Source organism: Suricata suricatta, chromosome 14, assembly GCF_006229205.1.
Source record: "Suricata suricatta isolate VVHF042 chromosome 14, meerkat_22Aug2017_6uvM2_HiC, whole genome shotgun sequence".
Lineage (NCBI taxonomy): Eukaryota > Metazoa > Chordata > Mammalia > Carnivora > Herpestidae > Suricata > Suricata suricatta.
In genome coordinates this window covers 49,015,282-49,042,844 of record NC_043713.1, presented here as the reverse complement: position 1 = coordinate 49,042,844, position 27,563 = coordinate 49,015,282, and the positions used below count along the sequence as shown (strand labels likewise).

At 44.5% G+C, this 27,563-nt stretch overlaps 1 protein-coding gene across 2 annotated transcripts in view; it reads left to right on the top strand.

The window, feature by feature from the left end:
- COLEC12 (collectin subfamily member 12) overlaps positions 1 to 25,381 on the top strand; it is a 189,151-nt gene extending 163,770 nt beyond the window's left edge. Inside the window, exons 6-11 of one of the 2 annotated variants that reach the window (XM_029922649.1) lie at positions 7,239 to 7,727; positions 8,928 to 9,064; positions 10,258 to 10,367; positions 18,273 to 18,418; positions 23,274 to 23,304; positions 25,017 to 25,381. In XM_029922649.1, coding sequence (XP_029778509.1) covers positions 7,239 to 7,727; positions 8,928 to 9,064; positions 10,258 to 10,367; positions 18,273 to 18,418; positions 23,274 to 23,293 — 902 coding nt within the window. In that variant the 3' untranslated portion in view covers positions 23,294 to 23,304; positions 25,017 to 25,381. Of the gene's footprint in view, positions 1 to 7,238; positions 7,728 to 8,927; positions 9,065 to 10,257; positions 10,368 to 18,272; positions 18,419 to 23,273; positions 23,769 to 25,016 lie in introns of those variants that run through there. The other variant, XM_029922648.1, reaches the window with a different exon arrangement.
- Positions 25,382 to 27,563: the final 2,182 nt, after the last annotated feature.

The following is a 27,563-nucleotide window of genomic DNA, read 5'->3' as shown; positions in this document are numbered from 1 at the left end:
CAGCTCTTGTTCCCGAGGATGAGGGAAAGAGGAGATAAAGTAGGCTGGAACAGGATTGGATTAACTTTGGGTTATGTTGGGCTTGCCTCTGCAAGATTCAGAATACCCTGATGCTTCCTGGGAAATCCTTTGGACTCGCACTTAATGAGCCCTTACACTTACAGTACCGTTCAGTCACAGGAGACACTGGCCTCATGGCGAAGTAGAAGCTGAAGCCGACTGCTTGCACTGAAGCTAGGTGATAACTGGAAACAGATCTTAAATCCCATGTTGAATCTCAAGAACAATTATCTCTTTATCCATAAACCAAAAACACTTAATTAAGGAAGTCTTGTTTTTGTTCCAAATAATGTAAGTATCTTTATGCTCATTGTGTATATGGAAGACTTCATATATCATAATGTACTCTTAGGTAGGAAGTTCACCTTCCACTCTGAGCTATTTAAAAAAAACTTTTTTATGTTTATTTATTTTTTGAGAGAAGGAGAAAGCAAGCATGAGTGGGGGAGGCCAAGAGAGAGGGAGACACAGAATCTGAAGCAGGCTCCAGGCTCTGCTTCCCCCTGTATTTGCTTCACTCTTTATCTCACCCATTAACCGTGAGATCATGATCTGAGTGGAAGTCAGACACTTAACCGACTAAGCCAACTAGGCCAGCAAGGTGCCCCTCACCCTGAGCTGTTCCTCTGCAAGCTACAGAGAATGCGATGTGCACCCTCCTAGCACAGAGGGCTGCCTTCCTCTGCTGTGAGAGAAGCAACAGGTTGAGTGGGTAAGAACAAGAGCTCTGGAAATGGACAGACCTGAACACAAATACCATTTCCTCATCTGTATCTACCTTTTAGAGTTATGAGAACTTCATGAGATCCTGTAAATAAAGCTCTTAGTGCAGTGCCTAGGGGGCAGTTGGCTAATACTCATACTCAAATGTGAGTAAGTTCAGTGCCTACCCAAGATTTCTTGCTGCAGCCCCAGCCACTACATCACAGGACAAAACAACAGCTCGTGTGCTCAAGGAATAAAACTGAACAGATGGGGTCAACGTTGATTTGGGTCCAAAAGTACTTACTGCTGGTGGCTCGGTGCCCAGCCTTGGAGAGGACTCAGGTGCTGCTGACAGCTGGTTCTCACTCACTCATCAGTCCAGCATCTGCAGTGTGCCAGTCATGCTGCTGAGCACTTAGTTAATTTGTCTGCTTTCACTGTTACATCTCTTTAAGGTAGGAATTACCGGCATTCCGCATTTCCAGGGCTGGGAACTGTGGCACAGAGAGGCTGAGTAACTTACCAAGGTCAAGGAGCTACTCATGTCAGAGAATGCTAATCTTGGATCTTTCTAATTCCCAAATCCATGCTTCCACATGACCCCCTGCTGCTGTGCGACGATTTAACAGAAGAGATGGTATATTTGGGAGGTTGAAATGTGGGAGAGTTTGTTTTCAGGAGAGCAGTCAGTTGAGGTGTCAGTAAGAGACTGACATTTGAGCCCTTGACTGATACATAGGAAGGCTGAATGGATCAGGCAGGAGGCCTCAAGTTGGCTCATTGCTAACCCCCCCTCTTGCCAGGCTTCCTCAAAGAAGACTGCTTGTCTGAGGACCCTTGAGAGCAGGCATTTGAGGGCAGAGAAACAGACTATGGCCAGTTGGTGAGAAATGGTGGTTTAAATATATCCAGCGGACAAGGGTATCTTTATGGAGAAGGAGCTTCCGTGGCTTTCCAGAAGCCTGTCTAAAATGTGAGGTTAAGAATCAAATTACTTTTCCTATGCATCAGCATTTCTGTCTCTCTTGGGTAAATCCCCAGCAGTGCTATTGCTGGGTCATAGGGGAGTTCTACTGATAGTTTTTTGAGGAACCTCCACACTGTTTTCCAGAGCGGCTGCACCAGTTTACATTCCCACCAACAGTGTAGGAGGGTGCCCGTCTCTCCACACCCTCGCCAGCATCCATAGTCTCTTGATTTGTTCATTTTAGCCACTCTGACTGGCGTGAGGTGGTATCTCAGTGTGGTTTTGATTTGTGTTTCCCTGATGATGAGTGATGTTGAGCATCGTTTTATGTGTCTGTAGGCCACATAAAATCAAGTCTCCAAAATTTTGGAGAGCAGTAAGAATTGAAGTAGTTTTTCTACTTTCTGTTTTGTTGGAAAACAAATGGGAAACTTCTCTCAGAGGCAGGACACAGGGCTGGGCCCTCAAGGCCTGCAGTTTGGTTTCTAAAGCAGAAGCAGCAATGTGGTTTGAAGTCCTCTGTCCTCTTTAAACTGTTTGGAGGATTCAGGTGTTCAAGGCTCCTGGCTCTGCAGGGTGGGGACACAAGAGGACGTTTTACTGGCAGTGAAACACAGGCTGCTCAAAGATCTGGTCTAGGTCATATTCAGGCATTTCTGGAGCTTGCAATGGCTTTCCTGGCAACATGGGTATCCTGGCATTTCAGAATCTTGAGCCAGGGAGCCAACTTGCTTGGCCTTGAAAGCAAATCTCAAATTTGCTTCTGAATGGGATATCACATGTGCCTCCACACGTACCATTTACCACATTCTTGACTCCGAACACAACTTGTTACTGCCCAAGCTCATAAACAATCCCGTGTCATTTATCTCACTGTAACAGTTTTAAGGCATTAGGGGTGGCTTGCCTTTTATTTCATTTTCTTTTCGCTTCAGCAGCTGCTCAATAAATGATTCAAGTAAGACCTAAAATCCTGGGATCATCCAGATACTAATATGTGATGCTAGTATTCCAGATCTTAGAGGAATATATATCCCTGGCATTAATAATCTTTTTATGGGTAGTCAGTACTGGCTTTTAAAGTGGTTTTAGCTTTTTTTTTCAGTAATTTTTAAAAAGAAATGTTAGAAATTTCTAGTTCTTAGTGAGCAAAGTACAGTCTTACTGAATTCTTAAGTATATGAATGAATCTCTTACATATGGGACACATAGAGAACATTTTTTTACTCAGCCCAGCACTGGAAGGTAGAGCGCCAACTTCCTGCTCTATCTAGTGCCATGACAGTTTTCCCAAGGCTGGGGCAGCTATGGATGAAGAAATCAATATCACTGTGCTTGTCAGGAGTTTATCCACAGTCATGAATATTCAACTCTATCTTAAGAGAGATGTAGTGCTTCCTGTAAAAAAAAAAATTGGTTTTCATTCTAATCCAGCTGGGAAATGCATCATAAATAAGAATCTCAAGGCACCTGGGTGGCTCAGTTGGTTAAGCATCGACTCTTGATTTTGGCTCAAGTCATGATCTCAGTTTCATGGGTTCAAGCTCTACATCAGGCTCTGTGCTAACAGCGTGGAGCCTGCTTGGGGCCCTCTCGCCCTCACTCTCTGCCCCCCCCACTCTCTCTCAAAATAAATTTTAAATAAAAATTTTTAAATTTGGGGGCACCTGAGTGGCTCAGTCAGTTAAGCATCCAACTTCAGCTCAGGTCATGATCTCATGGTTCATGGGTTCAAGCCCCGTGTCAGACTCCGTGCCAGCAGCTCGGAACCTGGAGCCTGTTTCGGATTCTGTGGCTTCCTCTTTCTCTTCCCCTCCCCCACTCATGCTGTCTCTCAAAAATAAATAAATATTTTAAAAAAGATTTTCAACCTTATCAGAGGCAAAAACTCCCATCTTCTCTTTACATCCTTTCCCTTTCTTACCAAGATCTGGACATTAGCACCTGCTGATATTTTGCACTGACTGTGGGATCTATGTTTGATGCCATTCTTGAAACAAGCCACAACTTTTGTGTGGAGTGAGTGGGGACATTTGAGAAGCACTTCAGTTCAGAGGGAAACAGCTAAACACCATAAACCCACCCAACCCCAGAATGAAATAAGATTAATGAAAAGCTGTCATCCTAAGTGAGGAAGGTCTCAGATTCATATCAGGAGAGGAGTAGAGAGTTGTGTGTCTTTGGAGTTCAGTCAGAAACAAAAGGAAGGTGTTCTGGAAGAAATATAACTCCCTGTCATTTCAGGAAGACAAGCCCCTGAACAGTCACTAGTCCATGGGCACAGGTAAACCCATTTCCCATAACCTACAAGTATAGTACCAAACCCCATGGTGAGCAAGTGAGAAACACTGATTGTTGGCAAAACCCATAAGGAGAATAAGGATAAAGAATCTAAAGCACTTGAATTTCCTAAAAAACCTTCTTCATTATTTGGATTTTAAAAGGCTAAACATAGACCATAAAAAGAAATAGGTGAGAAGAAAAGCTACTTTTTGCTATTATTCTAACTGAATTAGAATTTTGTTGTTGTTTTGGCCTATTGTCAGTATTGTTCCACTAGAACCTTCCATAATGCTACCTCCATTATGGAGGAATGCACACACCACCCTCTCCACTATTAATCTCTAGGGCACAATTTCTCAACCACACAAAGGGACTAAGATACTTTTTTACAGAAGATAGATTTGACAGTGAAAATCCACCTTTCCTATCTTTACCAATACATTTCAAGAGCCTCCTCAACTTAAAAAGAAAAAAAAAACACTCAGATTGCAGATGAAGAGACTACTGGATCAATTCTTAAATGTGAGTAGAGTCAGGAAAGATCTCCCCAGGACCATTCCATACCAGCAGCCAGGGGCCTCCTGATACATAGACTAAGTGGAGCTCTACTTCTTACAGTGAGGTAAGGGACACCAAGTAAATTGCTGCTCCCCCAAATCTCTCCCTTCTGGTCTCTCCTGGGGCCCAGACTGTTGGCATTAGCAGGCTAGGCATTTAGATCTGTGATGCACAATGGTTTGATAAACACTGTCTGAATAAGGACTATGCACCAGACCCTGCTAGCTGCTAGATGGAGAAGTGCTCTCAAAGAACAAGCAAGTACTAAAAGATTAGAGAAAGAGGAAAAACTTCCACCTGGGAGGATTGCATGGTAGATGGATGAGAATTCCCCAGATGGATGTGAGCAGAGGCAATTTTAACAGAAGAGATATGCAGGTGTGCAGAGGAGGATGAACTAAAGACATGTTAGACCAGGTCATGAAAACCCTGACTTAATACAACATGACCAGGTAGTGAGGACTGGCTATTCTAGGGCAAGTGGAGATCAGCTGTGAGTAAGGAAGACAAATGTGGGAAAGATGCAGACTGGAATGAATGGAGAGGAATCAAAGGTAGGAAGAGCAGTTAAGAGATTACTGTAAAAATCTGTCAAAAGAGAACCCCACACTGAGTCGTCATGAGTGACAGAGGGAAGAGGTGGTTGTGATGATGTAGGGTGAGGGATGATGGAAGAAGGGCGTAACAACAAAGAGGTGATAAGGTCAGTTTTAGACATCCCAGGAGAAATGGCCTGTCCAACTATGAGATGGAAATAAGGACCAGGAGAGCCAGTGATGGAGAAGAGCCAATGGGAGCTGGTGGGCACAAGTCAGTGAATTGGGTTCAGAGAGAAAATTCTTCATCGCAAAGTCTTCTCAAGCAGACAACCCTAGAAAGGGTTCTCAAAAGGGACCCACTGAAGCTAGTCCTAACCATTAGCATGACCTTTCTTACAGCTTGGTAGAAGGTGTGCCATTCAATCCAGGGCGACATCATGAGTACCTAAAATGAGGAAAGCTGAGTCCAGAGCCAAGGTTCTTGCTAAGGGAGAACAGAGATGGGTGGGCTAGTTGGGGCCATGGATAATATAAGAGTACCGTGGCCATCCATCAAGGCCTAGATAGGGGAGTGGGGCAGAGAGACCATCCCCACCCCCATTGAGGCAGGAAGGCCTACTTCACTGTTCTGTCCTGACCAGCTGGTAGGGAAGGGGCAGGGTACGGGGGTCGAGAAAAACATAGGTTGGGAGGCCTGCCTTCCCCCGCTCTGCCCAGCACTTCTGCCCTTCTAGCCTGAAAGGCTCTCCACGTCTACAGAAAGAATGAGTGTGGATCTCTTTTATGTATTTACATAGAGCAAGGAGAGCTAAGACACTCAAAAATTCTGGGGAGGTAGAATATTTGAGAACAATGTCCTCCTAGATACAGTCATTGCAACATGAGAAGACTGGAACTCCCATCCCAGCTCCATCTCTAGACCGTGACAGTTCATGTCTCATTGTCCTAAATATTTGTCTTGAGGAGCCAGCATTGAATAAGAAGCTTGGTGTCTCTGGCCCTACATGTCTTCAAATGTGCCCTGGGCATATTACCTCACATACAGTTCAGATGGCATAATGTATGCAGAAGTAGCTCAAAACCTGTCAGTCACTATACAAATCCTGGTTGTGGTGTGTTTGTGTGCAGTTCCCTGTCACCTCTGAGAATTTACAAAAAACAAAACAATCCCAGGTTGTGTGAGCATCTCTAGGATGACAAGGGATGACGCCTTCCTCCTTTGGGGGAAAAATGTCATTTTTTTTCTCGTCTGTCCAATTAGATGGTCACCTATTTTTTTCTGTAGCCCACATCCCTATTTGCATTATTAGACTAACAAATGGGAAAATGACACTTAGCCCAGCACATAGAGCACCTGCCCACAGAGACCCTCTGAGCTGTTCCACAGGTGTGCGAGGCTCGGCCCTAAGGACAGCAGCATCCCTGCAGCACTGGTGGAGGGGCCAGGAGGGTGGGAGTGATGTGACAGAGGAGAGGCTGCCACTTGGTGAGGATGGCAGATGATGAGGATGAATTAGCAGGATGGTGCCTCTCAAAATCCCTCTTGATGGGATTTTTCATTCAACTCGATGAAAAGAAGAGGAAATAGGAGAGAGTCCCCATCCCAACCCGCACAGCTTTTCTACTGGTGACAGAAGAGTCCCAGATGAGTAAGGGAGCCCAAGTGAATGGTGTGAGTTGGTGTTGGTGTGAAGCTGTCCCTCTCCCTAAAATATAGTGGATACCAGAGGTTTGTGTACCATTAAGATGTATTCTAAATGCAGGGCGCCTGGGTGGCTCAGTTGGTTAGGCATCTGACTTCAGCTCAGGTCATGATCTCATGGTTCATGGGTTCAAGCCCTGTGTCAGGCTCTGTGCTGCATGGAGCTTGCTTGGGATTCTCTCTCTCCCTGTCTCTCTGCCCCTCCCTTGCTCACAAGCACGCATGCTCTCTCTTAAAAACAAAAAACTTTAAATATATATATATTCTAAATACTTGGAACAAAGACAAGTGAAACAAGAATCACTCCTTTAATGAATATATTTTATGTGTCTAGATTTTTTAGTTGGAGATTTTATAAGTTCTTCACTATCCCTTGTAGTGGATTTCATGTTCATGCCATATATATTTTTTTTTTATGTTTTAGGTCCTCCTGGCCCCAGGGGTCCGAAAGGTGACAGAGGACAGCAGGGACCCCCTGGTCCCACTGGCAACAAAGGACAGAAAGGAGAGAAGGGGGAGCCTGGTCCCCCCGGCCCCGCCGGTGAGAGGGGCCCAATTGGGCCAGCTGGCCCCCCTGGAGAGCGTGGTGGCAAAGGCTCCAAAGGCTTGCAGGGCCCTAAAGGCTCCCGTGGATCCCCTGGGAAGCCTGGCCCTCAGGGCCCCAGTGGAGACCCAGGCCCCCCAGGCCCCCCAGGCAAGGACGGACTCCCTGGCCCTCAGGGCCCTCCTGGCTTCCAGGGACTACAGGGCACCGTGGGAGAGCCAGGGGTGCCTGGACCACGGGGGTTGCCAGGCTTGCCTGGGGTGCCAGGCATGCCAGGCCCAAAGGGCCCCCCTGGCCCCCCAGGCCCATCAGGGGCAGTGATGCCCCTGGCCCTACAGAATGAGCCAACCTCCACACCTGAGGCCAATGGTAAGTCTGAGCCCTCCCTCACACCCAGGGTCAAGGGCACTGTGTGGGCTTGTGCACAACCCCCAGAATGCAGCCCCATGTGCCCCCCACACTCCACTTTTCTTGGCACTGAAGGCACCACGTGGACTGGCACGTGGCCCCTGCTGCTCTCATAGGCTTCTGCGCCAGGTGGTGTCACTCAGGCACATGTGTTTCTCTCTAAACACCATCAGGTTCTCTACTGCTTGTTTATTTAGCTAAGTCAAGTCCTCAGGGACAAATTGCACAAATTTCCTTTATGAAAGTCTGAAGCTGCCTACCCCCGACCAATCTTGGTCTCATTTTATGCCCTTCACCTGGGGATAGACATCTTTCAGTAGCTGCGTAGATGGACCTTTGTCACTAAAGCCCAGATTTCATTGTTTTGAGAAGGTGTTATGGTGCTTCTAGTTTTTTTTTTAATAATTATTAAATTTGATTACTGAATTTTGATAACTTGGCAAAATCTTCAGTGTTTGTTATCAACCAAGCCTATTTTTCTCTCCTTTGAATCACACCCAGTTCCACCTGATTTCCTTAGGCACGACTCTGGTCACCCTTGTACCTCCACAAGCCCAGTTCTGGTTCTGGGCACCCCCATCTATTTCCTGAGCAGTTTCATGTGACTCCAGACTGACATGGAACATCTTCATTGCCTTTTGTTGTTGTTTCTATCACTGTAAAAACTAATCCAGACGTAGAGGAACTAAGACCCAGCCAAAATAATTTTCTAGGCTACATAGTTTTGACTAATGTGTGCTCGGAGGCCTGCCCCCCCTGGACCAGTCTTTGCTCCCAGCGTGTCTGTCACGGGTGGTCTCAGGCTAACACACAGACTCTGGAACTGCTCACTCCTGGCCTATGAGGGAAGTGAGGCCAAGGCGATGTCTCCGAGTAACTAAAGAAAGGCATTGTGCTTCGTGTGTGTGTGTGTGTGTGTGTGTTAATTTTTTTTTTAATGTTTATCCATTTTTTGAGAGACAGATCATGAGCAGGGAGGGACAGAGAAAGAGGGGAACACAGAATCTGAAGTAGGCTGTAGGCTCTGAGCTGTATGTCTGATCAGAGTCCCATGCAGGGCTCGAACTCAGAACCTGGGAGATCATGACTCGAGCCAAAATCAGCCATTTGCCTGAGCCACCCAGGCATCCTTGAATAATATCGTAAATGTTTCATTCCTAGGCTGCCCACCTCACTGGAAGAACTTCACAGACAAATGCTACTATTTTTCGGTTGAGAAAGAAATTTTTGAGGATGCAAAACTTTTCTGTGAAGACAAGTCTTCACATCTCGTTTTCATAAACACGAGAGAGGAACAGGTATGTTGGCAGCATGCTTGGAGAAACTATCATTTAAGGATAGTTTACATCTGGAAATTACATGCTTACTGGAGATTCAAAGATATCAAGATATCATAGTCCATAAACACAGAAGGCCGCATTCTGGAGATTTGGGCTTTGTCTAGTGACAAGAAACATTCATGGCACGGGAATTATGTCCTCTTGCTTCTACCTGGAAGATACTGCTTTATTAAGCCAGAGATGTGGGGCTCCCCACCCCCGCCCCTGGTGGCTGTGGAAAGAGCTGTAATGTGGAAAAGAAGCCTGCGGGCTGGCACCAAACACCTGTGGAGGGAGAGGCAAAGGGGCATGAGCACTGTCGGGGCAGGTGCAGGGGTCCAGATCGGTGGCTTCAGCAGGGTCAGGAAGAGCAGAGAAGGCCACAGAGTAGAGCCCACACATAACAATGTTGACCACTCCCTAGGCCTCTATTGTGTGCCAGGCATGGTACAAGGCATTTCTCCTTTATACCTTGTAACCCTGGAACCTAGGAGTATTATTATCCCCTTTTTACAGATAAGAAAACTGAGGCCCCAGAGGTTTATTGGCTTTATTTATGGGTATCAAGTAAATGCAGAGCTAAGGCTGAAACTGAGGTCCCTCTAGCAATAATGCCAATGATCTTTGGTGCCACACTGTTCCAGTGGCTTCCTTCCTTTTCCCTAAGTTTCTCCAGCAGACATAACCCTGAAAATAGATGTTTGCTGCAGTAACTGACTGGGAGTGAGCAACCAATCAGGTGTCTGGGCTTTAGAGTAGATGGAGTCTAATCTCAGCTCAGCCACTTACTCTCTTGGTTACATAGGTTGCTCTGAAGGCTTAAATGGGATATGTTGTATGCGACATACTGGACATGGGACCTGGCCAAAGGAAGAGTTCAGTAATGCCACAGTTGTTAGTGGTATTAGAACATGGGAGCGACGTGTGATAGAGAGGGATGGAGCCTGGTGGGATTCACTGAGTTGTCTGGGTGATTTAGAAGAGGAAGAGCATCCCTTAAATGTCACTTACAAACTTATAAGAGGAAAAAGAGAGCAGAAGCATGTATGTGCTGTAACAAACATCCTCTCTTAAACGTCCTCTTTTCCTCAAATGTTGTAGGGGGCAGGGCACTTCCCCCAGATAGGTGTTCCCCCCAGATTATAACATACCGTCACGGGTCTGTTTTTCAGCAATGGATAAAAAAGCAGATGGTAGGAAGAGACAGTCACTGGATCGGCCTCACAGACTTGGAGCACGAAAACGAATGGAAGTGGCTGGATGGGACGTCTCTGGAGTACAAGTAAGTGCTCAGAGCCTTCCAGATCCCTGGGCAGTCTCAGGCTCTCTGCTTTTCACCTTGTGCCTGACGCCCTGCATTTTCTTCTTTAACCACCCTGTGCCCGAGATGCCCCCACACTGAGGCTTCTGGCTCCAGCTCAGTACTTCCATGTGTGCTTGAGAACCACTATGCTATAAGGGAGGGTTCCTTTTTCTTTTCATGGAGCAAATATTTTTCATTTCTATGGGGAAAAAATCAGAGTCATAGAAGCTCTCCGTATGTTCATGCACTGAGGAAGACTGCTTCAGGCAGGATCAGAGCTCGCCCCAGCCCTGTTTCCGACAAGGGCGGGGAGTTCCCTTCAGGATAACACCGTCAGTGCCCCTGACCCCCCAGGGCTTCTGGCCAGGGTATGATTATGAACTACAAGTTTATGACAGGTGCACCATGAACAAAGGTGTAAGTCCAGTGTGACCTGAGTTCTATAAAGGCAGCGACAAAGAATGGAAGTCCTCTACAAGACCTGCTCAGGCTTCCAGGCTCGTGGGGACTTCTGTGTCCCTAATTCAATCCTGGAACTGTCATGTCAGCTCCTTCCCTAATCCTGCCCAGGGTCAGATGGTGGCTGAATTGTACCAATCTGAATTTCACTTCTTCCAACTCCTGCTTTGCCTCTAATGGTTGTGAAGATAGGCAACAAACAAGCTACACACATGGAGCAGAATTTAGGAAAACTCACCTCCCAGTAACCAACCTTTCCTTGGCTAGAGAAGAGAAGGCAGACCTGCAGAGGCTCAAGCAGGTGTGAGGGTGTCACAGTTTGGAGATAGCAGCGACCACGGCACCCAGGAAGGAGACAGTGAGGTGTTTCAGGGCTAAGATGGTGTTGGAGGTATTAAGGCCAAGCCTGTGGCCATCAAGGAGGAGGAGCAGGGGCCAGAGGTGGTGGAAAAGCCATTGAGAGTTTTTTAAATGTTTCTGTGTCCCTGTGCACAGGTAGATAGACAGGCTGCTTTGTACTTTTAAATCTTCCAGGTGACCAGCAGGATTAGAGGATATAGGCTGAAACCAGAGTAAGGCCATTTCTTTACAAAACAGTGACCAAACATCAAGGTGGAACATTGGAAGGTTTTAGGTCCCTCTGAAGGTGAGCCTCACGGTGCCCCTGGGGCAAATGGCTCTCTGCCTGCTGGCCTGACAGATCCCTGTCCACTCCCTCTGCACCTGTCCTTGGGGGAGGGGAAGCTATGCCACCGCTAGGCACTCGGGAAATTGGCTGACAGCCCAGAGAGCATCCAGTGTGGCAGAGGTGTATCTCAGGACACTCGAAACACTTGGGAGGGTTGCTAGTGGAGATGGAGGCCATCTCTGTTTAGACGATAAAGCATAAATCTTGTCTTCAACAGACAAGAGTGCCAGGATCTTTCTTTTGTTTGTTTGTTTGTTTTTTAAAGGGTGGGTAGGCTTAGGGGTGGCTCAGTTAAGTGTCCAACTTCAGCTCAGGTCATGATCTCGAGGTTCATGAGTTTGGGTACTGCATCAGCCTCTGTGCTGACAGCTCAGAGCCTGGAGCCTGCTTCAGATTCTGTGTCTCCCTCTCTCTCTGCCCCTCCCCCACTCACATGCTCTGTCTCTCTCTCTCAAAAATTAACATTACAAAAAGATTTTTTTTAATTTTTTTTTGTTTTATTTATTTTTGATACTGAGAGAGACAGAGCATGAGAGGGGGAGGGGCAGAGAGAGAAGGAGACACAGGACCTGAAGCAGCTCCAGGCTCTGAGCTAGCTGTCAGCACAGAGCCTGATGCGGGGCTCGAACCGACGACCGTGAGATCTGACCTGAGCCGAAGCCGGAGGCTTAACCGACTGAGCCACCCAGGCGCCCCACAAAAAGATTTTTAAAGGGTGGGGCAAGCTTTAAAAAATCCACCTCCACTTTCCTCACAACCATAAGTGCATAAAAGGTCTAGTTTAGACTCCCTGAGAAATTCAATCTTAAGCCTTCCTCCAAGAAAAAAACTGGATTGGCCCATATGGGATGGATTGAGCTGGAGCATTACTGTCTCCGCCAGCTCTCCCAAAAGGGAACTTTTCTCCTCTTCCCTGGGCTCCAGTGCGAATTTGGTGACTGGGAGGAGACCACCAGTGTCAGTACCTGGGACCTGAGAAGGATCAGATGATCAGACACCTTGCTGGGAGCTCCTCCCTAGCCACAGCCACCCTGGAGCCTCCTGAGAGCCTGGGCTTCTGACCCGAGCCACAGCACACACTGCACCTCTCATTTTCCACCCAGAGGAACGCATATACAATACGTGAAAAGTCCCCAGGATCAACTTTTAAAAGCAAGGATAAATTACGCAAATTACGAGACCTCAGTAACGGAAGGCTAATTTAATTTGACATAGAATAATAAACACTGCTCAAACTAGAAAAAGCCAGTGCAGTGAGGTCTGGGTTCCAGGGTTTGACGTGGCGTTCATAGCTGCCAGTTACTCAACCATGTGAAATCTCATGTCCTCACCTAGCAGTGAGGATTACAGAAGGACCTACGTCAGTATTGTGAAAATTAAACTAGATTATGTATATAAAGCGTTTAGTACAGTGCTGGGCTCATGGGAATTGCTCGAGAAATGTCACCTACTAGTATCAGTATTACTATCACAATTATTGTCAAAATCGCAACTATCTTCATTCAGTCAGTAATTGCAAAATAACACTACCTGGCACTGATGTATTTTACCATAATCTGACTGAGATGCCACACATAGTGATCTGACTCAGATCCCACACCAGAGTTGTGAAGAACATTCTCTACCAGGGCCTGGGGATGGGGTCTGGGCCTTAGGCATTTGGGGGTCTCTCACCAGTATCTCCCCAAATACTTCTCTGCCTACCCAGACTCGCACCTTCCTTCTCTGAGCTTCTGGCACCTCCCTGTGCCTTGCACAGGCTGCAGAAAAATCAATCATGTCTCCTAGATGTCCTCTTACATTTTCCCTGAACACACGCATCCTCACACGCACCCACACCCTCACTCTCGCAGCCCTTTTGAAATTGTTTCAGGTGTTTGTAGTTACTGGTAAGTGGAAATAGACAAGAGATAAAACTGCCTACTCACCCTCCATTTTTATGCTGAGGCCTAGTTGACAAAAACAATGCTGGAAAAGACAGACAAAAAGCAGTGGAGTGGATGCTGGATGCCGGCGGGTTGGGGCAGACGCAGACCTGCGCTAAGACTTATTTCTTATAAAATATACGACCTTCCTCATTGAATCTTGTAGCCACCGAGGAACAATGGCACGAGAAACAATCTGTAGTGGCTCAGGATGCTGCCCGGGACAGTTTCCCGGCTGCTTGGGGCCCACACTCCTGTGCAATTCCAGAGGAAAGACAGGAGGGCTGAAAGACGTTGCCAACATTTTATTGCCACTTAAGGACATGTGTTTTAAAAATTGCCTATCAACAAATTTTGGTATTAAGAAACAAAGTCTGTATAGTTTTTTCCAAGAAGACACTTGGCCATCATACATTCACACACACACACACACACACACACACAGAGTTATCCTTGTTTTTCCCATTTCACCACAGAACTGTGAAAACTTCTTTCCTGGCCCGCGTCAAACCCCGACTGGAGATTGTCCTCTGTCAACACTCAGCGAATTATCCTGGGAGTCCGCTGTGAGCCAGCCTCCGTGCTGGCCTGGAGGGCTTTTCCAGAGCACAGGGCAGCAGTGAGTGAGACGTGTTGTTCTCCTACTCCTGTAAAAAAAAGTCTCATTTCCAGGACCATGTCACAATCAAGAAAACAGACGTACCAGCCCTAAATGTGGACACAGCAAAGAGCAGGGCTTCAAAGGAGATTTCAACATTCTCCTCACAGTAGTTGATAGAACAAGTAAGTAGAAAAATCAGTAGGGCTATGGTAGACACTATCAACAAACTTGACTTCATTGATGCTTATGGACTGTTTCACCAAGAGCTATAAATACACTCTTTTCAAGTACATTCAGTACATTCACCAAGGTAAACTGTATGCTAGGCTATCACACAAGTCTCCATAAAAGGCTCCTTTAACGTGCTTATATTTATTTTTAAGTTGGGTTTTTTGTTTCTTTTTGAGAGAGAGAAGGAGTGTGTGCATGAGCTGTGGAGGGGCAGAGACAGGGTGACAGAGGATCCAAAGTGGGGTCTGCTCTGACAGCAGACAGCCTGATGTGGGGTTCAGTCTCTCACGGTAAGATCATGACCTGAGCTGAGCCAAGTCAGGCCAACCTGAGCCACCCAGAACCCCCCTGAAAAAAGTTTTTAAGTTGAAAGTCCATGATCTAAGCTTCCACTTTATGGGCGTAGAAGACAAGCAAATTAATCCCAAAATAAGTACAAGGATGGAAATTATAATAAACGGAGAGCAGTGAAACAACACAAATGAAAGAGGATCAGTGAAACCAGGAGCACATCAAGCTGATGCTTCTACTCTTAATGGAGTAAATGCAAGTACACTGTTTGGCAGAGGTCGTCACTGTTAATAGCGGCTTCCTGTAAGAAGCCGGTAAGAATACAGGAATCAGACACAAGTGGGGTGTAGACTCAGCCCGCAGACTTGGTTCAGAGCACAACTGAAAGGGAGCCTTGTCAGGCCTTTTCCTACCCACCCTGCTTGCAGTTGCCCACCTTACTTAGGTCACCAGAGATGTGATCATCTTCCTGAGGGTTTCCCAGAACACACCTGAAGTTCCACTATCCCTCTTGTCCCTTCTTAGTGCCCCACACAGGACCTCATTTGGTGGGAGTATGCTGTGAAGTTGTGTGTAACACTCCCATCCCTGCACTGCAAAGATAAAACATTGGTTGCCTCTCTGTCCATGTAGACTGTTCCATGTAATATTATATATTGTGTTTTTGGACTATAGAGTCATAAAATGGTGGAGACCAGAAGGGAACCTTCAGAGTCATCTAATTCACTAAAATCTCACTCTGGTTGATGCTTCATGTTTCTATCAGAGTGGCTTTGGCTTAGACCACCAGAGAGAAATCTATATATACCCTGGTATCGGGAGAACATTCTACAGCAAATAATACTTCTCACTACTAAGATTTTCCTGTTTTGAGGCCAGGCTTTTACCAGCAGAAGTTTCTTGGCCATGAAGGCTCAGTCAGTCTTGTGGATGATGAGAAAGTACTAAATTGTGAGGTTGGAAGGGGCTATTCCCAAGACTGAGACTTTGTGCACTGCTGCCATTAGGAAAAACCAAAACCCTGACTGGGGGAGGTTCACACACACTAGCTGATGCACTTGTGTGTTTCCAGCTCACTGGAGCAGTGCGTCCAAGTGCTTCCAAGGTCCCTGGTGTAGTCAGAGTACACTGTCCAGGTACAAATGTGTGTTGGAATGTGTGTTATAATATGGGATTTGGGGACTTGGGCCCCAGGCTTCAGCCATCTTCTTTCCAGAATCTTCCTATAAAGGAAGTTAAGGTGCGATGTAAGCTGAAATTCTTCCCTAAAACATATACATTTATCTAACATGTTCTGTTCCATTTAATAACAAGCGTGCAGACTCAGGGTTTTTGCTACAAATCACTCTATGTGGTTTTGGCTTTTCCAAAGGGATGTTTTGAGACTGGGTGCAAGACAAAGTACCTCCTGGAGCCTGGCGTCAGGCTCCCGCACCACCCACCCAGACTAGTGTCACCACAGTCACACACAGCCGTAGAACTGCATCCTACTTCTAGTCCTAAAAGAAAAACTTGAGCTTATGCAAAGAATTCCAATGACTTAAAAAATAATGGAGAATGGTGATAAAGGTTATCTCTTTTTTTGTAATATTTTTAAATTTATTTATTTTGAAAGGGTGCGAGCAAGCACATGGCTGGGGAGGGGCAGAGAGGAGAGAACCCCAATCAGGCTTCACCCCATCAGCACAGAGCCTGATGCAGGGCTTGAACTCTCTAACCGAACCATGAGATCATGACCTGAGCCAAGATCGAAATCAAGAGTCAGAAGCTCAATCAACTGTGCCACCCAGGCACCCTGATAAAGGCTATCTCTTATCTTAAACACCTTTTGTCTATTCCATAAATCCCTCTTATCTATTTAACTTGAAGGAAATGCAAGGGGAAAATATTAAGCCGGTCTTCTTTCAGACCTCCTATTCCCAACTAACTGAGATAAAGAATATCAAATGTCCCATCATTATACATTCAGGAATTACAGACCTCTAGTTCTATAAACAAACTGGAATCAGTCCCCATCATGTTACTGACAGAAATTAACCAAATGTACATCAACAGGATCAAACTGCTCAGGCATTGTTGACATTGCGGAAGGGGTCCTACAGGGTGGGTGGAAATACACAAAAACAAGCAGAAAGTAAACTATTTTTCCCTCTAACTTCATCTGTCTCTGGCATCACGGTGGCAGTCTGAGATTTTTTTATTCACTTGGTCACTTTTTAATTACATAAGTTCTGTGAGGGAGGGAATTCTCCCTAACCCAACCCTAACCCACATGATGGTTTGCCATCATGTAACATCATCCCTGGCACATATTAGATACTGTATGGATATCTGTTGAGTGAATTTGTGAGTAATATTTCTAACACTCCCTCCTATTATACTGTTTTTATTCCTTTTAGTTGATGGTTTGGTCTAAGTTATCTGTTCATCACTAGATTTAAGTGAGGTCACTACACTTTTTAAAAATCCGTATATATATGGCTCCATATATATGTGTGTATGTATTTATATGTAAGTCCATATATATTTATATTTACTTTATATATTTATGTGTATTATATATTATATATTTTATATATGTGTGTTATATATGTATATGTGGTGTGAGGGAGTCCATTCTACCTTGTTCCCCCACCTTTTAACTGTAAATGTCACCTGTTCTTTCCCACAGTCCTCTAGTCTTACTATCCTATAATCAAAAGATGTGGAGCAATATGGGCTCCGTCCTTGGGTTACCCTAGGACACCCTGTGGCTGACAGTGCGGTGAGTCGTCATTTACGGGAAGAGCCTTCTGCTGCACATGATTTTAGACCTTCCGTGCAAGGCAAGCTTGTCTTCTCAGGCAGTAACCACAAGCTTCTGTGCAAGAACCTGCTTTGTAGAGAAAATTGAGCTTTTAAGTTTTGAGTCTTAAGAAGCACAACTAATTTATTGCACAGAAAGGGAATCAAGAACAGTGATCCTGACAAAGTGGTGTTTTAAGCTGCAGCATCCAATTTAACAAGCCCCAAGTGAACTCATCCTAAAGAAAACTTGTTTTTGAGAATTTTCCTTCCCAAAAAGGCAGTGAAATGTATGAGTCATTTTCAGTAAGATTACATTACTATTTCTTTTTAAAGCAATCAACTCTCTACACCTTAGCCAGACAACCATAACCAAGGGTTTGTAGTTGTGCATTCTCATAAACGTGTATATTGGCGGTGCCTCACTTTCTCTACCTGATGCTTTGACTTGTAAGAGGCAAGGAATCGAGATATGCAGGGATCCCTCTGGGTTCTCATAAGAGGGGGGAGAGGGTGTGTGTGTATTGTGTCCTCAGCGTGCATATATATATCCACACACAAACATACACACACACGCCCAGAAGTCAGCATTCCGGCACACACAGGAACGTTACTCATCTAACTGTTGCAGAAGGATTTACTCCCTCAGCATTGTGATGAAGCAGCTCAATGAGTTGATTTCATTGTGGCAAAGATAACAAGCCTACAGGGAGATGCTGCATTACACACCACTGCAAAACAGCTGCTTTTTATTCTAAGAGCAAGCACAGCTTTTTAAACAGTGCATTTTTATCCAGGACAAATGACATGCTTCAGTTATGTTTTTTACATTTCTCTGCTGCTCTTGGGTAAAGAAAACTTCTGCATGACTTGCAAATAACACTCCATTTCTGTTTTGTTAAAAGAAATTGGAAAGCTGGACAGCCAGATAACTGGGGTCATGGCCACGGGCCAGGAGAAGACTGTGCTGGGCTGATTTATGCTGGACAGTGGAATGACTTCCAGTGTGAAGACATCAATAACTTCATTTGCGAAAAAGACAGAGAGACAGGTAAGCAGGAGAGGGGATTCAAGCATGAACTGCACAGCTCACATTCTGTCAAGGGGTGAGATGTGAGGGGAAGGCTCTGCTGTCGGGTTCTGCAGCCTGTGGTTCTGCCACTTACTGGGGAGGGGGGCCAGCTTGTTAACCTCAGGGAAATATTAATAGTATCCTCTTCATGGGGTTGTCATGAGAGTTTAAATAAATAAGCGTCCCTAACTGTAGGAAGTCAATATTAGATTAACTGTTCTAGGTCACTATCTCATAATATTGTTAGTTAATAACTATGGTACCAGTATTCTATCTTTTTTATAGAGTTTCATACATGGACAATTTAGGTGGCCAAGCATTCAATTCCACATGTACTGACTGCGCATCTACTCTGAGCCAGATGCTATGCCTGATAATGGAGGGAAATCTGCTTAGAACCATTTCAGGAGTATAGACCAAGAGGCTTTCGTGTATGCTTTTTTTTATTTCAAAAGATACCTATCTAAAGTTTCATTTAATACATGACCCTTATCAGAATGGGTATCTTAATTAGTTTTCTTCATCAGAACTAGATTTAAACATTTATGGTGGGGGAAGGAGGGAATGGGAAATGAATCCTCATGAGTATGGATTTCTTTTGGGGGCGATGAAATGTTCTAAAATTAGATATTTCTAAACCGTACAAATCTGTGAATATACTAAAATCCACTGAATTGTATACTTTAGATGGGTGAATTTTATACATGAATTATATCTCATTAACCCTTTGTAAAAATGGGGGTTGTAAAGAAAAACCTCAAATACACTTTGCTCAAACTATTATTGGCAGTAACCAGGGCACAAATTATCCATGCATCCATTCAACAGACATTTACTGAATGCCAGGCACTGGTCCCCAGTGCCACAGGTCTTGAGACTCACAAGGAACTCCCTAGCCTGGTCAGTTGCAGGGGACAACTACAAATATCAAAACAAGAAATGACAGTTTCCAATTCATGATGGCACATCCCACAGACACACCAAGTCTGCAGCTACATATGGAATAACTGCCTCCAAAAAAATCTTAAAGCCTGGCTGAGCAACTGCTGCACATGAGGCAAACAAGAACAAAACCCACACTGAGGCGGGTAGGAGAGGCTGGGGCACAGTCTTGCCATAAATCCCACCCTCCCGCACAGTATGTCCCAGTCAGAAGGGAACTCAAAACCCAGAGCTTCTCCCGAAAGAGAGCAGGGTTTGAACCCCACATCCGGTACCCCAAGTTTTAAGACTTGCACCTGAGAGACAAGCTCCCCAAACCTCAAGCGTTGAAAACCAAAGGGGCTTGCATTCATGAGGCCCACAAGGCTATAGCAAACTAAGAAATGGGGTCTTAAAGGGCCTGCACACTTGGACTCACCTACCCCACAGCCCAACTCACAGGCAGTCAACTGCACCCAGATTTTACAAAAAGACGCTCATTTGCTTATATTAAAGCACAGGCCTAGGGGCAGGCATCTACACACACATCTAGGAGCCTGCTGGATTACTTCTCTGGAACCCTCTCTGCCTTTCTCCACAGCACCAGTATCTCCTAGATAAATGACTGGTGCCTTGGTTTTTGCCCAGGGGACTGCCCTTGATCCTCTAGCTCCAGAGGCCAGGGAGACTTGGGTTCCTGGGTTCTTTGGGAGTATAGCAATGAGACCGTTCTTGGCAGACTACTGCCTCAGGGCACTGCACAGACAGCACGCTGCAAGACACCCTCAGTCATTCCGTGAAAGAAGCCTATTTGCTTGTCCAGGAGCCTAAGGAACAGACCTCTGGTTTAACACACATCTAGGAGCCTGTAGACATGTTCTTCAGGAACAGAAGCTGGTGGAGTCACTCAAGTTCATTAGTGTCTCCCAAAAAAGAGCTTAGACTCTTGTCTGGTGCCCCAATTTTTGCAGCTGCCACCAGGGGACAGCTCTACATGACTTGGTACCAGAAGCTAGTGGGGCTTTTGCTCACAGGTCCCACAGGACTAGACCAGCAGAGAAAGAGTTGTTATACAGTGACCACCCCCAGAGCACAGCAAGAGGTAACAGACCCAGGAGCTCGTTCTATCTGTGAAAGACGTCTGTTAGCTTATCATCATGGCTGCTGCCGGAGGCACAGGCTTAAGCACACATCTAAGGACTGATTGTAAGCATTTCCAGAGGCCTGTCCCCAGAGAGCAGTCACTATCTCCACGCTCTCTGCTGTGCTCTAGAGCATCAGGATCTCCTGGTGGGCTAGGGACCCTGGCTAGCTCTTAGACACGTCTGGCGGGCTAGGGAACCTATCAGATTTGGCACACATCTGAGGTGCTCCTAGGGAACAAAGGCTGGGGGACACTTCGTGCTCTCCCTGTGCCTCATGACAGCCCACAGTAGCTCCCAGAAAGGAGCTTGTACACGCATGTGGAGCCCTGATTTTGCAACTGCCACTCCAGATCACCTGGCTCTGGTGGCCAGCAGACCTTACACTCCTGGTCCCACAAGACTGCATCAATTTGCATACTTTAAACACTAGTGCCTGAAGGTCTGGCTTCCAATCAGCCTGAATCTAGATCTTCCCCTTTGGGACACTGATTCAGTTCCCTGATTGAGATCGTCCCCTTTGGGACACTGACAGGTCTTGGCACACCTCAACTATGGAGAGCTATTAAAAATAAAGTAGGCTGCTTGGAGAATCAGAAAGTTTGAGAGACAACCGAGAGCTAGAGCAGGGTTGACTATAGGCTCTTCGCCTACACAAGGTAGAAAGCTTATGAAAGAAATGAAGAAGACACAAAGAAATGGAAAAACATTCCATGCTTATGGATTATAAGAAAAAATATTGTTAAAATGTCGATAGTACCCAAAGTAATCTACACATTCAAAGCAATCTCTATCAAAATAATACCAGCATTCATCACAGACCTAGAAAAAACAATTCTAAAATTTGTATGGAACCAGAAAAGACCCCAGATAGCCAAAGTATTATGTTGAAAAAGAAAACCAAAGCTGGAGGCATCACAATTCCATACTTGAAGCTGTATTATAAAGCTGTAATCACCAAGACAGTGTGGTACTGGGACAAAAAGAGACATAGGTCAATAGAACAGAATAGAACTTAGAAATGGACCCACAAACATATGGCCAACTAATCTTTGACAAAGCAGGAAACATACCCAATGGAAAAAAGTCTCTTCAGCAAATGATGTTGGGAAAACTGGACAGTGAAAGCACAAGAATGAACCGGGACCACTTTCTCACACCATCCACAAAATAAACTCAAAATGGATGAAAGACCTAAATGTAAGACAGGAAGCCAACAAAATCCTAGAGGAGAAAACAGGCAACAAACTCTGACCTTGGCTGCAGCAACTTCTTATGAGACAGGTTTCTGGATGCAAGGGGAACAAAAGTCACAATGAACTGTGGGGACCTCATCAAGGTAAAAAGCTTCTGCACAACAAAGGAAACAATTAGCAAAACTAAAGGCAATTGATGGAATGGGAGAAGATATTTGCAAATGACCTATCAGATAAAGGGCTAGTATCCAAAATCTATAAAGAACTTAAACTCAACACCCAAAAAACAAATAATCCAGTGAAGAAATGGGCAGAAGACATGAATAGACACTTTTCCAAAGAAGACATCCAGACGGCCAACAGACACATGAAAAGATGTTCAACATCACTTATCATCAGGGAAATACAAATCAAAGTCACAGTGAAATACCACCTCACACCTGTCAGAATGGCTAAAACTGACAAGTCAGGCAATGACAGATGTTGGCAAAGAAAGAGGATCTCTCTCGCACTGCTGGGTGGGAGTGCAAACTGGTGCAGCTACTCTGGAAAATAGTATGGAGGTTCCTCAGCAAATCAAAAATAGAACTAACCTATGACCCAGCCATTGCACTACTAGGTATTTTTCCAAAGGATACAGGTGTGCTGTTTCAAAGGGGCACATGTATCCCAATATTTATAGCAGCACTATCAACAATAGCCAAAGTACGAAAAGAGCCCAAATGTCCATCAATAGATTAATGGATAAATAAGATGTGGTATATATATACACAGTGGAGTACTACTTGAATATCAAAAGGAAATCTTGCCATTTGCAACAACATGGATGGAACTAGAGTGTGTTATGCTATGCGAAATAAGTCAGAGAAAGATAAATATCATGACTTCACTCATACATGGAATTTAAGATACAAAACAGATGAACATAAGGGAAGGGAAGCAAAAATAATGTAAAAACAGGAAGGAGGACAAAACACAAGAGACTCTTAAATATAGAAAACAAACTGAGGGTTGCTGGAAGGGTTGTGGCTGGGGGATTGGCTAAAGAGCCTTAAGGAGGACACGCATTGGGATGAATCACTGGATTCTACTCCTGCAATCAGGAGTTGAATGGCACTATATGCTAACTAATTTGGATGTAAATGGAAAGGTAAATAAAATTTTTTTTCCTGTGTGTGATGAGAAACGTTAACTAGACTTATTATGATGATCATTTCACAATGTATACAAATATCAAATCATATTATACACCTGAAACTGTTATATGTCAGTTATATTCAATTAAGAAAAAAAAAAAGAAAGAGATTACAGTAGAGGGTAAGAAGTGACCCAGGTTTGTCATTTGTTTACCTTGTTTGGCCACTTGGGATTTAAGTTGAGCCCAGAATGGGCTCCTTCAAGGAGAAATTTACCTTTTAGTGAATCTGAATATGAACTTCTGGGCATTTCTTTGAAAAAAAATAATTGAATGATGTATTTTGTAATCTTTCCTATAAAAATACATGTTCCTTTTTTAAATTGTATATTGTTAATCTTTAAGAAAAACTAACGCCCATTATTTCTCTTCTCTTTTAGCACCACCATCTGCATTATAATGGACTGTGAGGTAATAAGAGCGAATTTTCAGATGGTTCTCAAAGGCGAAGGATACTCCTTTCTGATTGCATCATCTTTTCACCAGATTGAAAAAAAGCACTGAAAACAAATTACTGAAAAAGTTGACAGCTAGTTATCCTTACCACCCTCCTTCACTCAAGGATTTCAGAACTGAGGTGTTCCCCCAGTATGATGTACTGATTTTCAGTACGCAAATGGACTGAATCACATAGGTTTTTCTCAGCCAGTAACTGCACCATTATGCAAATCACATCTTCCAAAGTATGGATTGCTCCAATCAGAAAAAAGACTATTATTGGTTGTTGAGCTTTAGGGAGAACTTAAACTATACTGTGTAAACAGTACCTTACATTTCCAAAATCCCAAATGTAAGAAAAATATGCAGACATACAGATAATATAGGCCAACTCTTAGTAATGATATGAAATATACTTAAAGAGCTTTTAAAACTTTGTATTTTTGTACAAAATATTTGCCTTTTTACAATTTTTTCCTTTTCTTTTTTTTTTGTCATCTTACCAATATAATACATGGAGCCAAAGAAAACAATAATGGTACTAATAAAAAAAACTCCTAGGGTTTCTTGTCAGACTTAATTCTACCCATTGGCAAAGAATTTTTTTTAGTTGTGGTTTTAAAAAGTGTGTTTATATATATATATATATATATATATATATATATATATATATATTTTAATGTATCACTTCCTCAGAGGAGTCAGTCACTTGAAATGTCTACAAATATCCTTGCAGATTTTGCCAGGGTAGGTCAAACCTGAGCATATACATGGCTCAGTCAAGTGGGCTGTGTTTGGAGCCCATCACCAGCTAACATTCTAACTGTGTGCCTGGCCAGGCCCAGAAAAAGTGGTCAACTCAGGATGTGCTTCTACTTCATTTTGGTGGAGTTAGGGGTGGTGGAGAGAGATCTGTTGGGAAAGAATCTGGCTACCTAGAAAGCCCTGTTTTATGGCTGAGGTACGAACGTGCTTCATATCAGACCCCTAGCAGGGCTGCTAGTGACAGTCAGAAAAGTATGGCATCACATCAACAAGGCAGAGATGCAAGAAAGATGGGGACAGCTATATGCTACCTGGAAGGTTTGCGTTTTCTTAGGTTCCAAAAAACATAACTCTAAGGTACATGCATGATGAAATGCAAGAGTAAACTTTTGGCCACTACACTGAACTGTTGCAAAGAACCTTTCCTCTGAGCCCGTCTACCTTCTACTCCTTGACTTGCCATCAAAAAGCCTAACATGAAATGTGCTGAAAATAGGCATTAGATATAATTGATGCTCAAAGGTAAGATTTCCATCCAACAGATTCCCTCTCCTCCCCTTCCAAGGAGCTCCCCAGGCAGTGCTGCTACCTATCCCAAATAAAATGGTAAAAGAATAAAGACAGAGTTTGACTTTCACACCTACAGCCGTGTGGACTATGTTGTCTTACCCTCTGGTCACCATTCATGCCATCTCTGCAGCCAAAAAGGCCATTTCCTCACACCTTTATGCCCTGCTGTCCTGTCCGTGTGGCCTGGTCAGGTTGGCAGCACTCACCGTCATCTGGGCTCTGTGACACCAGGCAAGCACTGGACTCTGGTACTTTCTCAGCTCAAGACCTTTCATAGATGAAACCCATCCCTCAAGACCTTTTATGGACTAAACCCAATCCGAGTTTTCATCCTCTTCCTCTATTTTCAGTGTCAATTCAGATTCATGCCCGGAAGCAACTGAAATGTGTGATGCCCTCACAGAAAGGAATTGTGCTGCTCCCACCGCCGAGGTGGTGCTCTCCGGCCCTACTCATAACCCACAGTGCTGTCATTTGTCAGGTACTATAGAGGTGCTTCGGTCAGACCATCTCATGTCATCCTCCCAACAGTCCCATCGAGCAGGCCTTGCTACCCTCTCCGTTGACAGAAAAGGAGAGTCTCAAGGAGGTGACATCACTTCCTAGGCCCCACTCTCCCCAAGGAGTGAGACAGGATTCCGACTTGAGCTCTGAAATTCTAATGTTCTTTAGGAACCAGGGTCCTTCTTCATTACACACTGAATAAAATCAGATGAATATCACACATTGTAAGATGCCTTATGTGCTTCTCTGTACAGTTAGCTCCTGATACACAAGGTTTCTGTTCACCTACTCACAAGTCATGCTCTTCTGAGAGAAGAATATGAATGAGATATGATGAAATCTGGTCAGGCACCTAACCTAATACACACTAGAAGAAGAAGAATGACTTTCTTTCTTAATTGTATTCATTTTAAGAGAGAATGGACACATGGCAGGGAGGAGCAGAGACAGCCAGAGAGAGAATCCCAAGCAGACACCACACAGTCAGCACAGAGCACGATGCAGGGCTCAAACTCAAGAATCATGAGATCATGACCTGAGCTGAAATCAAGAGTTGGACACTTTACCAAGAGAGCCACGCTGGTGCTCCACATTTTTCTTTCTAAATGGTTCTTGAAAGGATGTATGCACAACCAGGAGGGAAAAAACCCTTTCTTTTCCTCTTCTATTATCAATGTTCATCAGTTCCCCTCTGCCCTTCCAATTTGGAGGAGTTAAAATGTAAGCTAATGTAGACAACACATGATAATAGCCACTCCCATTTTAAAAGCCAGATGTTTAAGGAAGCAAAAGGCTGTATAAGTCAGGTAACGATGCCAAACGTGTTTTTTGCCTCAGATGACAAAGCTGGTCTCTTCTTGAAAAAGTAAGCGTATTAACTCATTCATGACTCAAAGAAGTCACACAAGAATAACAGTTTACTTGTTTAGCATTTTCACACACATTATCTCCTCTAATCATCATGCAAAATCTACTGTCCATACTTTAGGAATGAGGAAACTGAGGATAATTGGAAGACTTGCCTCCAGCCCACACGCCTGTCACAGCTGCCTTCAAAAATGCAAATCTGATCAGGTTCCTCATTTTTAAATCAAAACCCAACTCTATCCTACCCCATATCCCTAGCCTAAAATCTCCTAAAGGATTCCAGGTTCCCAACCACACCTCCCGCCTTCCCTCCAGCTGCAACTCCACCTCCTTCACCTATGCACCTAAACAGCCTTCTAAGGCACCTGCATCTTCCCCCATGCTCTCTCTCACCCCCATACTCTACCTCAATTCCTCCTGTCTTTTTATTATTATTATTATTATAGTTTATTGTCAAGTTGGTTTCCATATATCACCCAGTGCTCATCACAACAAGTGCCCTCCTCCATGCCCATCACCCTTCCCCTCTCCCCCACCCCCATCAACCCTCAGTTTGTTCTCAGTATTTAAGAATCTCTTACGGTTTGCCTCCCTCCCTCTCCTTAATTCTTTTTTCCTCTTCCCTGTCTTTTATGTGTGGAGAGTACCTTCTTTAAGATTCCTCCCAAGCATCACTTCTTGGAGAGAGAGGGAGGCAAACCGTAAGAGACTCTTAAATACTGAGAACAAACTGAGGGTTGATCGGGGTGGGTGAAAGACACACCCCATCTTTCAAAACACTTCCTCTAAAATCTCCAGCCTCCAATGAGCTCTCCCTTAATTCCCCCCAACATCCACCACCCAAACCACATCATCAATACTTTGCTTTATACCAAAGCAGAGCAGTCTGTAAACTGTGCTCTGGGAGCCAAGAAAGCTTTTGAAGTTGCCACACTAGTTGGGAGGAGGGTATTTGCAGAGCAAATAGAGCTCCAGATCCTTTTCAGATGGCTATGTATTTATGTCACATATGAAGTTTCTTTTGAGGTTCACTGTTTTTTAATGTTTATTTACATAGTTTTGAAAGAGAGCATACACACAAGAGGGCTACTCTGTCAGCCCAGAGCCTGATTGCAGGACTGAAATCCACAAACCATGAGACCATGACCTGAGCTGAAATCGAGTCGGATGCTCAACCGACTGAACCACCCAGGTGCCTCAAGGTTCACGTTTAAAAAAAAAAAAGTTTGAAAACTTTGATGCAGTACACTAGTCTTTAACTTTTTATGCAACTGAATTATATCTACACAAAAGGAACAAAATCAATTTAAATATCTCCAAAATCAAGGAATTTGTGTTCTCCCTTGGCTATATGGGCAGATGGATAGACAGATGGAAGGTTGGAAACATAAACGGATGCATGGATGGACAGGTGCATAAATGAGCAGCATGGATGAGTGAGCGAATGGATACATGGGTGGATGAATGGATACATGAATGCATGCCCAGACAGATGATAGAGAGAGAGAGAGAGGAAGGCTCTGGCA